General features: G+C 47.2%; 1 protein-coding gene across 5 annotated transcripts in view; it reads left to right on the top strand.

Moving 5' to 3' along the window:
• The first annotated feature begins 4,701 nt into the window (after positions 1-4,701).
• The window catches only part of MCF2 (MCF.2 cell line derived transforming sequence), a 70,873-nt gene continuing 61,459 nt past the window's right edge, over positions 4,702-14,115 (top strand). For 2 of the 5 annotated variants that reach the window (XR_014560305.1, XM_083722733.1), the window contains exon 1: positions 4,702-5,203. Coding sequence is in view for 3 of the 5 variants with exons in the window: in XM_083722733.1 (XP_083578859.1) it covers positions 5,080-5,203 (124 nt within the window). In the remaining 2 variants the exon portion in view is untranslated. The remainder of the gene's footprint in view (positions 5,204-14,115) is intronic. The other 3 variants (XM_083722734.1, XM_083722732.1, XR_014560306.1) reach the window with 3 other exon arrangements.

Consider the following 14,115-nt stretch of genomic DNA (forward strand, 5'->3'; position numbering starts at 1 on the left):
AACCTTTATTAATTTTGTAATTTCTTCATGGATCATTTCCTGGAATTTTTTGAGCTCTGAACATGTCCACCACATATGGTATAGAGTGCCCTTCATCTTATTGCTTCTCCAACATTTATTACTAATCGATCTATTCATTTTTGCTAGGCTGTCTGGTGCCATATACCATCTGTGGTGCATCTTCATATAATTCTCTCTTATTGAATTGCAGGCCGTAAAATTTATGTTTCCCCCCAAAAAACTTTTCCAATCTTCCATATCAATTGTATATCCTAGATCCCATTCCCACTTTAGCATATTCTCTCCTTTTACTTCTTGGTCTATTAAACTATACAGTTTCAAAAGTGTTTTTTGATTATTTTGTAATACCTCTCTTTCTAATTTTGATGTTTTATTCCCAAATCCCCTGATTTTTATATCTTTCTCATATGTAGCCTTAAGTTGGAAATATTCTAGCCAATTTAAATTATCATTCTTGATCTTATTTCTTCCTTTTCTTTATCTTCTTCTTGTTGTTGTTCTTTTCTTTTATATTTTACCTTTCATTTCTTTTCTTTATTGTGAATACTGTTTTGTAGAGATGCAAATAATTGTAAATATGAGAAGAGGTAAAATGTTTTCTAATTTTCTATTGGTTACATGTATTTTCCTTTCTTTGTATATTTGTAAATTTTTTTATTTGTACTCAATAAAATTAGTAATAAATAAATAAAGCTCATCACATGTCTATCTCCTCATCCCACTTGGCGGCGTCAGGCAACTTCATGTTTTGTCACATGAAATCAAGGAACATGGAGGCCTGCAGTAACCGGCCCAGCCTCTGGAAGTGCCGTGTATGGTAGGAGAGACTCCACAGCTGCTTTGATCCCTTCGTATTGCAAGAGGCTGTCTGGCGTCTCATGCTTGAGGAGGGTTTCCACCACTGCCTGAGCCTCGAGGTAGTTCCGCCAGTTTGTGTTCCACGTGATGGAAAACTTCAACACAGCCTCTGGAAGAAGGGGTTTTGGGAAGACACGTCAGGAAGGAGTGCAAGTTGCAGGCAGCGTGGCCACCTTGAACCAACACACCTCTCTTGCGAAGCGTGGCCAGGTCTGGGCATACATCTGACCTGTGCCTTTCTTCAAGGCAGGGAAGCAGATCCAACACCCCTCCCCACCTAGTAGAAACAATTAATGATGGGAGGGGTGACTGAGTTTATTGCAGACTACATGGCTTACAGGCATGGGTTTTATAATATTTATAAAAGTACAACAACAAGAACAATATGTATTATAATCTTTGCCCTAGTATTACAGAGCTGGTGGAGCTAATTTGAAGCTGTATATACACCATACAAAGGGACGCAGGTGGCGCTGTGGGTTAAATCACAGAGCCCAGGACTTGCCAATCAGAAGGTCGGTGGTTCGAATCCCTGCGACGGGGTGAGCTCCCGTTGCTCGGTCCCTGCTCGTGCCCACCTAGCAGTTCGAAAGCCTGCCAAGTGCAAGTAGATAAATAGGTACTGCTCCGGAGGGAAGGTAAACAGTGTTTCTATGCACTGCTCTGGTTAGCCAGAAGTGGCTTAGTCATGCTAGCCACATGACCTGGAAGCTGTATGCCAGCTCCCTCAGCCAATAAAGTGAGATGAGCACCGCAACCCCAGAGTCGGTCACGACTGGACCTAATGGTCAGGGGTCCCTTTACCTTTTTTACACACCATACATTAAAACATTATCGCTTCTCCCCTGTAAGAATCCTGGGAACTGTAGATGACCCTTCTACCGCATAGCTACAATTTGTAGCACCCTTTACAAACTGCGGGGACGCAGGTGGCGCTGTGGGTTAAAGCCTCAGCGCCTAGGACTTGCCGATCGAAAGGTCGGCGGTTCAAATCCCTGCGGCGGGGTGCGCTCCCGCTGCTCGGTCCCAGCGCCTGCCAACCTAGCAGTTCGAAAGCACCTCCGGGTGCAAGTAGATAAATAGGGACCGCTTACTGGCGGGAAGGTAAACGGCGTTTCCGTGTGCGTCTCTGGCTCGCCAGAGCAGCGATGTCACGCTGGCCACGTGACCCGGAAGTGTCTCCGGACAGCGCTGGCCCCTGGCCTCTTAAGTGAGATGGGCGCACAACCCCAGAGTCTGTCAAGACTGGCCCGTACGGGCAGGGGTACCTTTACCTTTACCTTTTACAAACTGCAATTCCCAGGATTCTTTGGGAGAAATGTGCTTTTAATGCCTGTTTTTCCTGCAGCAGGCATGCTCAGCTACCCCTCTGGAAGCTCAATCCCACAGAAAGCTGTGACGGCCACCAACTTGGATGGTTTTATGCAGGAAAGGCTATCAATGGCCACTAGGCACAATGGCTATGCTCTACCTCCACAGACAGTGGCAGTAACGTTTTTGAATAGTAGTTGCTGGAAGATGCAGGAAGGGAATACAGAAAGCTCTTGTTTCCACAGGCCTCTGGTTGGCCACTGTGAGAACAGGGTGCTGGACTAGACAGGCCACTGTGGCCTCATCCAGCAGGCACTTCTTATGTCCTTACGTGGTTCAAGGGTAGAGATTGTGAGAAGGCATCTTCCAAAGCAATCCCACCCCGCAAATAGCTTTGGAGCCTTCTTGCCTCTAGCCTAGCCCTCACCCCTTTTCCTGTTCCCGCTGGAGTCTTCTTTGGCTTGCCAGGCCTGCGGGCCAACGCTGCCCATGACGGATCTTAAAAACTTGGGGTCGGTGAGATTCGGCAATCGCAACACCTTGCACCTGCTGGACCTCCTGAGCGGAGCGGGTTGTGTCTTGCTCCTCGTGAAGTAGGGTGAAATGTGAGGAGTGTTGCAAGCCGGTGCAGAGGCAGAAGGTCTGGCCGAGATGGTAGAGCCCGGCTTCTCTGTCAGGGGCTTCTTCCTAACCCAGTGGAACACCAGTATCATACGCCTCTTAGATGGGTTGGACTTGCTGAAGAAGGGGCTGGAGGCCCAAAGACCAGGGTGACTTCAAAGCGGAGGATGCAGCAGGCAGTTCCCTATCAATGGTGCCAAATCCAGGCAAATGTTAGCTCCAGTCCTGTTAAATCGATCCAGCAATTATGAATGTTAAAGAAGAGATTAATTCCTCAGGCAGTAGGAAATGACTTTCTGTGGCTTTTGAATAGATGGGAGCCCCCAACTACTGCCACTGTTGACAGCCTGTTGCCCCTTCACTTTGCTTGAATGGCTTATGTCACAATGGTTCCTTCATCAGGTGTTTGTGAGCATGAAAATGCTGTTGGGAGTTTCAGCAATGAAGGCTCAGGCATAACATACTGTTTGAAAGTCTGAACATTTCCTCTTTTTTTATTTAACAAAATTTATACAGCACTTTTATAATTTATATACAAATTATTAGGAGAGTAAGTTAAAAATATACTGTAGCTGATTCCCTTATAGGCTAGTTTACATACTTTATTCCTTCTTATACTTCTATCCCACCTTTCCTCCACAGAGCATACACACTTCAGCCTCCACCTTCTCCATTTTATCCTGACAGCAATATTGTGAGCTAGGGCCATAGCTCAGTGGTAGAACAACTGCTTAGCATGCAGAAGGCATCAGGTTCAGTCCCCAGCATCTCCTGGTGGGACTGGGAGCGCTCCCTCTGCGCTTCGGAGGCTTCGCGTTGCTATCGCTGAAGCCAAGGAGCCTGCATTCGCTCCATAGGACGCACACACATTTCCCCTTAATTTTGGAGGGGATAAAGTGCGTCCTATAGAGTGAACAATACGGTATATCCAATACCCATGTAAGGGTGAGAAAAACATAAATTTTGCAGCGTGTGACCTATTAAGGGAGAACTACAGAAAAATTCATCATAGATGGTACTTAACTCCTGACAGATTGTCAAAAATGAATAAAATGAACAACAATAAATGCTGGAAATGTAATAGGACAAAAGGCACGTTATATCACATGTGGTGAACTTGCTCAAAGATTAAAACCTTTTGGGACATGATCCACGACGAGATTAAAAAATTGATAAGGGCATCACACAATAAAAAGGCAGAGGCATATCTGCTAGGAATTATTGATAGATATCCCAATGGATAAAACTAACATATTCTTATACAGTGGTACCTCAAGTTAAGTACTTAATTCGTCCCTGAGGTCTGTACTTAAACTGAAACTGTTCTTAACCTGAAGCACAACTTTAGCTAAAAGGGGCCTCCTGCTGCTGCCGCGCCACCAGAGCACAATTTCTGTTCTCATCCTGAAGCAAAGTTCTTAACCTGAAGCACTATTTCTGGGTTAGCGGAGTCTGTAACCTGAAGTGTATGTAACCTGAGGTACCACTGTACGTGACAACAGCGGCAAAAGTTTTGATTGCTAGCTATTGGAAAAAGGATAGCATTCCAACAAAAAGAGAATGGCTGGGGAAACGGACCTCCGGAACGAATTAAGTACTTAATCCGAGGTACCACTGTACATGAAAAGAATGCGTGCTTTTATTTAAAATGCATCTCTGGGATATTTGTGGGGCATAGGAATTCGTTCATCCCCATCCCCCCAAAAAATATAGTCCAGCCCCCCACAAGGTCTGAGGGACAGTGGACCAGCCCCCTGCTGAAAAAGTTTGCTGAGCCCTGGCTTAGGGCCTCATCAAACCTAAATCCAGCCCTGCTCCCAGGGTTGGTGTGGGGATACTAAATGAGGAAGGGCGGACCATGCACGCCACATTGAGCTCCTTGGAGGAAAAGGAGGGGGGTTGATGCAGTGCATTTAAATAAATAAAACAAGCCTTCGGGAAAAAGAAGCTCAGAGCGAGGCGGACCCAAAGCACGGGTGCCCAAAGCAGCTGGCGGGCAGAAACTCATGCAGGCGCTCCGCCTAGCCCGTGCGCCCTCCTCTCTAAGGCGCGAAGGTCCTTGCGCCTCGCCGTCGTGGAGAGACTTCGCGGGCCGCCGAGGCAAGAGAGCGCCGAGCTGGGGCGCTGCGCTCTTCCTGTCTCCCGATCGCCGGGAAGGGAAGGAGGGAGCTGGAGCCGGGAGCGCCCCGGGAAGAACTCCTCGGCGGAGGCGGGCTATGGAGGGCGCAGCCTCCGTCTCCTCCGGCCGGGAGTAGCCGCCGAGCCGGCATGGCCCTGTCCGGCTCTTCGCCGGAGCTGCGCCTGCCTCTGACTCGGATCTCCGAGGCGGAGATGGAGCTCTACTACCGGCTCCTGCGAGCCGCAGTCAGGGCCGAGACCTTGGCCGCCGCCGGTAAGTCGCCGCCTCTGGCCGGGCAGCAACAGCAGCTGCAATGCAGCGAGGGTCGGGGGCGGGTGTCCTCCCTCCGCCCGCCCCGCTTCCATTTCTACCGGCGATCTCCCTCTCTCCCCCCCGCCCTCGTCAAGGCACAGAAGTTACCCCGCGACGGGGGGTGGGGGAGTTACAGATGGGCTTCTCACGGACCCCCTCCCCCCCCCCAAAGATAGGCTGCATCGCTACAGCATTCAATCTGCTAATAATAATATTTTGGGGGATGGACGCATGAGGGTTGCCAACCAGACCTGTCTTGCATCTTAAAGAAGGGTTGAGTTGCAAAAATCAGCAGGTGCACCGGTGCCCTTCCTCACTCAGGCCCCTTCGCTCCATGGAGATAACCGTGGTTTCCTCTTGCTGGTGCATGCAGAGCAGGTGAGGGCAACTGAGAAGTTGGCAATGCTATGTATTCACTGGTGGGGCTTCTTTCTGTGCATACAAGGAAAATCTACAGGTGTTGGAGCCTCGGAGGGAGGAGCAGCTTCAATTCTGATGGATGCAGAGTGCTGTGAACAGAAAAGGATGAGGGACTTTAGGCCTAGCAGCCAAATGTGGCCCCCAAGCTACTCAGACTGGCCCTCTAACTCTCCCTGGACCACCCTTTTTAATAGCCATGCTCTGTGCACCTTCTCTAGCTAGAATGTGACCTTGAACTAGAACCTAGGAACACAAACTCCTCATACTGAGTCAGAAGCATTGGGCCATCTAGCACAGTATTGCCTACACTGACTGGCAGCAGGATTTCAGACAAGTTATTCTCCCAGCTCTACCTGGACATGCTGGGGAGATGCTGCTGCTGCTGCTGCTGCTGGTGGTGGGTGGGTGTGTAAGGATAGTAGTAGTAGTAGTAGTAGTAGTAATACAGTGGTACCTCTGGGCTACATACACTTCAGGTTACAGACTCCAGAAATAGTACCTTGGGTTAAGAACTTTGCTTCAGGATGAGAACAGAAATCGTGCGGCAGCAGCGGGAGGCCCCATTAGCTAAAGTGGTGCTTCAGGTTAAGAACAGTTTCAGGTTAAAAACGGACCTCCGGAACAAATTAAGTACGTAACCAGAGGTACCACTGTAATAATAATAATAATAACAATAATGGGGTGTACAAATGTAAAACTTACACCCATTTGTCAGTCATCATTGGGTCACATCAGTTGATGGATGGGAGGCAGGGGTTTAATGCAGCTTGGTGCATCTTCTCCAATTTACAGTATTACCTGCAGTGAGCTCACTGGGGAAGCAGACCACCCACCCCATGAATTAACTCTGACAGGTAGGAGGGACCATTGCTTATGGTGTCACAATGATTTCAGGTGGCTGGTCCCACCCAGCTGCCATAGTGGACCCACTGATCTGCTGGGCCAGAAAGATTCCTCATCCCTGGTGTAGTTGTTTGGTGTACTAATGGTTTGAGTTGGATTGAATGAAGCAGCTACCTGTGTACTGGGGCTCCAGCTAGCTGGTTGAGAGGGCCCAGGTTCAATTCTCAACATCTCCAAGTAGGGCTGGTACATATCCCCTTCCTGAAACTCTCGGCCAGTCACTGTTGACTGAGCTGCTAACTCCCTCCGCAGTCCACAGCTGTGAACTGATTCATACATGCATGTGAGTGCGTCATGTGAATGTGTGAACAGACTCATGTGTTGGTTACTGGGAGTTGAGGTCTCCCAACATCTGGAGGGTCACAGGCTCCCCACCCACCCTCTAAAGAGAGATCTGCTTGCAGCCATCAAAGCAGTACTCTGATCATGGGTGGCTTTGGGGAATCATAACATACCTCCCTGGGAGTCTGTAGCAATTACGGTAACCTGAAGCAGCAACATTGACCTTAAAAGCAGGTGAATCAAGCTGTTGGAAATGCTGGGGCTTGTCCTGGAGCAGGTGTGGCAGTGAGACATGTAAACTGCTAGAGCAGGTGACTTGTCAGGCTGCATCCTTCTCGGTGGGAAAAAGGATGCTGTGCTGGAATTTGGGCAATTGCGAAAGGATGTAATGCAAGCAGCTATTGACAAGAACTGGGTTTTTACTCTAGCAAACAGCAGCTGAGTGAGGTTTGTCCAGAGGCTGTACTGTTTCGGGCTGCAGGTGCTGGCTTGCATCGTGAAATGCTCACCCGCCACACAACATTTTCCTGCACGGAGGAGAAAAACAACAACAGTGCGCCACAGGCTTCCTTGCTTTCTACCATGCAATTGTATGAGCCTCGAGTCTGGTGTGATGCTGTCTGCCAGACACAGGTCTGCCACTTCAGCTGCTGTTTGTAAGAAGTAGGCTTTTGTGCAGGGAGGGGGAATCACCACTCCTCTGGCCCTGGGAGGATTCCCATCATGACCCTATTCCTCCTCAGCTTCCTGATGGCAGGCATGAGGGCTTGACCTGGCGCACTCTGCTATTCAGTAGTAAATTTAGTTGGGGTTTCCTAACCATGAACAGTCTGAACTATTGTATAAATTGAACATTCTGAACTATTGTATAAATATTATTCTGTTTATGGTAAAACTGACCTAATTTTAGATGTAGACATAGTAATAATAACAATTTATCTTATTGTGTTTTTTGCACTATCAGGAATGGGGAACCTCAGACCTAGGGGACAAGTACAGTCCTCCAAGTCTCACTCTCTGGCCCTTAGAAGCCTCCTGGGGCCACACCCCTCATCCTTCTCACTTCAAACCCTCCCTGAGTGTTTTTGCCTGGGTGGAATGTGTCCTTGAACTCTCATAATGAGAAGGCTTCTTGCTTGTCTTTAAGAAAAATACAGAAATAGGTGTGCTGAGTGTTGTCAGGAGCCAAGTGGGCAGTAAATCACACTGCGCAAGTTGGAATTAACTCTTAATTAGCAAAAACATGATCTTCACAGATTTGGCAGGGTGTCAGGCCTAATGAGCACAGCAGCTCACCCCTGGTAGGTTTTGTCCCATGGATCAGTTGCTGAGACTGAAATCTCCCCCCTCCCCAGCTGCCTAAGTCCTCTCCTCTCCAGGGGTTTCCCCAAGCAACCTAAGACTGCGTCTGCATGAAGCTAACTTCTCCTCCACCCTTTCCATGCCTCTTCTGGTTCTGGGACAGAAGTGGGGAGGAGATCTTGTTGCAGCAGGAGGGGGAGATACCCGTGGCTCTTCTCCAGCCAGACTCATCTCTGCCTCTTTGCCTCCCTCCTCTTCAGCTTCTGCCTCTGATTCTGGACTTCTCTCTGCCAAAGATTTTCTCTGCCCACTAAGCCCTTCTCCCCCTTCAGCTTTTTACACCTCCTCCCAGTCTTCTCCATCGGACCCGTCATCATTGTCCCACCATCAGTTCCTCGGCTCTGGTCTTCCCAACCACTCTTCTATGTCCAACCGGTCCATGACAGGCAGGTGCAGAAAGTAGCCTGCTCTTTAAAGCTCCGGTTCATTGCTTCACCCATTTTTTACCTCTGACCCCACCCACCTCTGGCATATGGCCCTTGAAAGGTTGCCCAGAAGGGAATATGGCCCTCAGGTTTTTGCTTTCTGTCCTTGCTTATGCTCTTCCTGGAGGTATCTGTTTGTTGGGCCACTGTGGAGAGCACCCAAAGAAAGGAAAATGATTCAGTGGCTGCTATTATTATTGTGCTGCTATAACTTTTTAAGCTTATTGTAAATGCAGGAACTTGCCTTAGACCAAGTCAGACCATGGGCCAAACTAGCTCAGCACTGTCAACACTGGCTGGCAGCATCTATCAAAGATTTCAGGTAAAGTCTTTTGGAGAAGATGGTGTTTGAACCAGGGAACTTCAATATGGAAAGCATTCTCTTCACCACTGAGCTATGGATATTCTTAATGAACTCCATATGCTGCCTTATCTTGACACAGACTGTGGGCCCTTATATTGTCAACACTGGTTGGCAGGAGCTCTGCAGGCTTTCCAGCCCTATTTGGAGATGCTGGTGACTGAACCTAGGATTGATCCTGGGACTTTCTGACTGCAAAGTAGAGGCTCTATCACTGAGCTTCATCCCTTTCCCAACTAAACCAGAGTTGGGGGATTCTGAGTGATGGGACTCCCTTTGTGGGTCCCCAGGACATTTGCCTGGCATCTACCTTTTAGGTGTCTGCTGAAGTCAATTTTGCTTTTCTGGACGTTTCAATGACTAATGCTGTCTTTGAGAGCCAGCGTGGTGTAGTGGTTAAGAGTGGCAGTCTTGCAATCTGGTGAACCGGGTTCGCATCTCTGCTCCTCCACATGCAGCTGCTGGGTGACCTTGGGCTAGTCACACTTCTCTGAAGTCTCTCAGCCCCACTCACCTCACAGAGTGTTTGTTGCGGGGGAGGAAGGGAAAGGACAATGTTAGCCGCTTTGAGACTCCTTCGGATAGTGATAAAGCGGGATATCAAATCCAAACTCTTCTTCTTCTTTTATTACTGCCAATCGTGTTTTTATAGCTGTGGAGGACTGCATGATTGGTCTTTTAAAATGCTGCTTCTTGAATATTTTATTTAGTTGTATTTATCACTAAACCTCTATTCCACCCAATAAACAAGGCAAAGTTTTGCTTTTTGTTTGTTTGTTTCTGTGTTCGAATTACACTTTGCTGCTTTGGAACCCTGTCTCTATCCTAAAAAGTGTTTTTAAAAATAATTGTAAACACATATGATTTAATACCCTAGTATGGGTACACTCTGTTCAGATTTAGACTGCTCCATATGGAAATACAATGTGATTTCTTGTAGTCCTACCTTTTTAAATCCCCCCCCCATCTTCCAGATTGCCCTTCTAGATTATTTTGTCTCTCCACCCACCCCGCCCCACTGCAAAAAAATATTTTATCCAAAGCTCATAGCTGTGCATGCTATTAAAAATAGATGCTTCAGATGCCGTTACAGAGCTTTCAGAATATAGGGCAACAACGTCCCAAAAGGCTTTGGATGCTTTCGTAAGCTGAAAAGAGTGTCTCAAGGAGAGAGGAGAGATTGAAACAGCCATACAGGATGTTTAAAACCCTACACATGTCACACCAGCATTAACTGGTGTGGTTGGTCCCAGCGTCCTAATGGTTCACTGTAATAATTATAAAAAGTGACAGCAGGTGTGTGTTGGGTAGAAAGATTTGTTTTGGATTGTAAATGGAAAGTAGGGAATGCCATTTAATTCCCTGGTGTATCTGCTTTTATTGCTAGTGTGTTTTAGGATCATTTCTTCATTTCAAATGTATGGATCCTTTGGCTTCCAGGAATAGGATTTTATGGTTCTCTGAAGAGTCCCCGCTGTCACCCTTAACAGCCCAAAAGGCACAAAAGGAAACAGGACTAATAATAATAATAATAACAATAATTTTTATTTATACTCCGCCCTCCCTGGCCAAAACCGGCCTCAGAGCAGCTAACATCAAACGTATAACACATTAACATAAAATCAGGCAATCAATTAAAATACATCCTAAAATCAGATCAGGATCAGAATAAAATCCAATCAGATGGCAACCCGCAGATTAGGGTTGGGGACCTTAAATGCTCACCAGGCCCAACTGTTTGGGCTGAACTTCTATTAGCCTGTGAGAAAAATTGGGAGGTCACTTTCATGCAAGTTCTTATGAAAGGGGAGAGCGAGTCAGACTGAACTCCAACCAAAGGCCTGGTGGAACAGCTCCGTAGGGCTGGGCTCTGCTGTTAAATTATGAGATTCTATTTTGGCAGAAATTCCACACCCTTTCACAAAATGGCTATTTAAGCACCAAAGGTTGGAAGCTTTTGCAAGATTCTTTTTTGTGCTTGTAGGAACTGACTGTGCTTTTGTCCCAATGTTATTATTTTCATGCACTGGGGAATTTAGTGCCACTTTTACACAGACACACACCCTTTGTGTTGCAGAAATCCCTTCTGGGACGTTGTGTACCTTCACCCCGAAATGAGATCCTCTTCCTCCAAAGAACGTTTGGTCTGCGATCAAATCTTGCATGAATGACCAGGGATTGCTTGCAACAGCCAGCCACAATCATCACCATCCTGCAAAGGAGAAAATGACCATCTTAGAATCATAGAGCTGTGGAGTTAGAAAGGGCCACGAGGGTCATCTAGGCCAACCCCCTGCAATGCAGCAATCTTTTCCCCAACCCGGGACTTGAACCCACGACTTTTATAATTAAGAGGCTCTGAGCAACTGAGATATCATCTTGGATGGCCTTCTGTCAGGGGTTCTTTTGCTTTGCTCCCTGCATTGCAGGGGGTTGGACGAAATGATCCTCAGGGTCCCTTCCAGCTCCACAGTTTTATGATTCGTCACTTCAGGGCTCTCTTGCCAGGGTTCGAAAAGAGGACTTTCCTGGCTCGCGTTTAGTTTATTTCCTACACCACTTTGCTCTAGCTAGAAAAGGCCCTTGTTAGAGGGAACAGTCTCCTCTGCTTGTGCCTGGATGTGGCTCAGCTGCCCTCAGCTGAGTCTTGGTGTCACTTTACTCCCTGGCTCTTATCCTTCCCATCTTTTTGTGCTTCTGCTTTTTCCGTTGGGGATGCTGCATTGTTAGGAGTGTGCTCACATTTCTGCTTCATATTTACCGTGCCTTGGCATGACGAAATGGAAACATCCCCATGAACAGAGGAGAGAACCCATTGGAAAGGTAGATAAGATAAGGGATGACTACTCTGTGTTAAAGGCACCATGACTATCCAGATGTGCAAACAAGGGAGCGAGGTGGATTTCCCCCTTAACAGTGAAGTGCTGCTTCTGATCCACTGTAATTTAGGCTGCATTCACAAAGCAGTTTATTCACTTTCCCTGACATTTCCCTGATTGTTAACATCTGCATTATGTTTGAGCTTTCACATGATGTAGAAGACAGAAAACTATTGGAATATAGTGCATGTTTAGTGATCATTTCCATGTAAAGTGAAAAATTTGGGGTCGTATCCTGGCATACAGTACTTTCCTATTTTCGTGGGGAATCATGGGGGCCTTGCCTTTAAATGAGAACTGAATTGAATTTCTCATCTCCCTAGTTGTGAGGAAACATAATTTGTGACATTGCACAATGCATTTTAATGATCAGTGGGGTACCTCTGTTGAGGCATCAGCTTCAGCTTCCAATTCTCTGGCTTTGTGAAGCCTCTCCCCCTCCCTGCCACATAGGGATGTCTTGTAACCCCTCCAATTCTTCCATGGCTTCTTTCCTCCCATTCCACAAGTGGCATCAATTTTATTCTTTCCAACCAAAGAGGTAGCTAATCTCGGCCAATAATGGAAATCCAGTTTGACTTGCTTTAATTAAGAGCCTCCCTCCTTCAGGCTGGAAAGCCATTAGAGGATTAGAGGAAATTTGGGACATATAATTACAGATCTTATTTTGCAGCCTAAAGCCACTACTGCCAGGGAGCTTTAGTGGTAGATACACCCAACTGTTTTTGGACTGGCCGTGCTATTTTAAAACAGTATATTCTTTAATGCACTTAAAGATTCTGGTCTGTTGCAACATATACAGAGTTGGACCATTGGTCCACCTATCTCAGTATTGTCCTTACAGACTGGCAGCAGCTCGCCAGAGCTTCAGAGCAGAGACAGTTGTAGGGCAACCTGGAGATGTTGGAGATTGAACCTGGGAACTTCTGCTTGAAAGGCATTTGCTCTGGTCTGCAGGCTTTCCCCTAAAATAGGAGCAGGAAGCTGTGATCCTGCCCATCTTGCTCTATCACTCACTGGTGGCAGCTCCCCAAAACCTCTCAAAAAAGATGTTGCAGAGCTGGAAAAGGTTCAGAAAAGAACAGCCCCAACCAGCAAGGTCAGTAGTTGGGTATGCTGAGAATTGCAGAAAGATTCAGATGCCAGTGTACAGTAGCTGACTTCCGTACACATATTTGGGGTGTGGCTGGGGAAAAGACCATCTTGCCCTTTGCTTCAGGAAGCAAAAGGCCTTCCGCTGGCCCTGGCAATGAAGCCTGGGGAAGAAGTTAAAATATGGCATGCTCAGTTTCCTTCCCACGCACAGCAAATCTTCACAGGAACCTTGCAAGGTACATTGGCCAGAGGCAACTGATCTGAGGTTATCCAATGAGATTTCTAGGGATTTGGGCTGCCTGGGTCTAACCTCAAATTTCTAGTCATTGGGCTGTGTTCACAAAACATTCGCAAGGACCATGTGGAAATGAAGCAGACAGCAGTCCCAAGCTCCTTTCTTGTTGACTTGGGTGGAAACATGGTGGTGTAGTGGTTAAGAGCAGTGGACTCGTAATCTGGTGAACCGGGTTCGCGTCTCCACTCCTCCACATGCAGCTGCTGGGTGACCTTGGGCCAGTCACACTTCTCTGAAGTCTCTCAGCCCCACTCACCTCACAGAGTGTTTGTTGTGGGGGAGGAAGGGAAAGGAGAATGTTAGCCACTTTGAGACTCCTTCAGGTAGTCATAAAGTGGGATAGCAAATCCAAACTACTACTACTACTACTCTTCTTCTTCTTCTTCCCTGGGCACCCGAAAGAATCAGCAAACCAGCTATTTCTCCCATTTCTGGGTTTCCTTGGTAGCGCTCTGGCCCTTTGACAAAGCCCTCACCTGTTCCTTTTTTATAAATCACAATTGGGATTGTGTTCCACAAAGAGCAGTTGATTGGTATCGAGAAGAGTAATGAGTTTTTTAGGCGGCTAGACAGGTGTGTAGTATATCTGCTGTTTGCAAATGGTGTGGGCAGTTCTGGTGAGGGGCAGGGAAGATAAATAACAGGCAGCACTGTACCAGCCCTCCTTAAAAGGGCATTAATTACTGCACATGCTGTATCTGTGACTCAAGAACATCACCTACTCTGTAACCTTTTGCTGACCCTGTTCTTGCCCCGGTCTTGTTGTTCATAAAACCCAGGCTCAAAGTTTTAGCCCTCTGAAAGGATTTGTTGTGGGCTGCCTGCCTGCCTGCAGGTAGCTCTTTGCAGCA

Source organism: Podarcis gaigeae (genome assembly GCF_964106915.1).
Source record: "Podarcis gaigeae genome assembly, chromosome: Z".
In the NCBI taxonomy this organism is placed as follows: Eukaryota; Metazoa; Chordata; class Lepidosauria; order Squamata; family Lacertidae; genus Podarcis; species Podarcis gaigeae.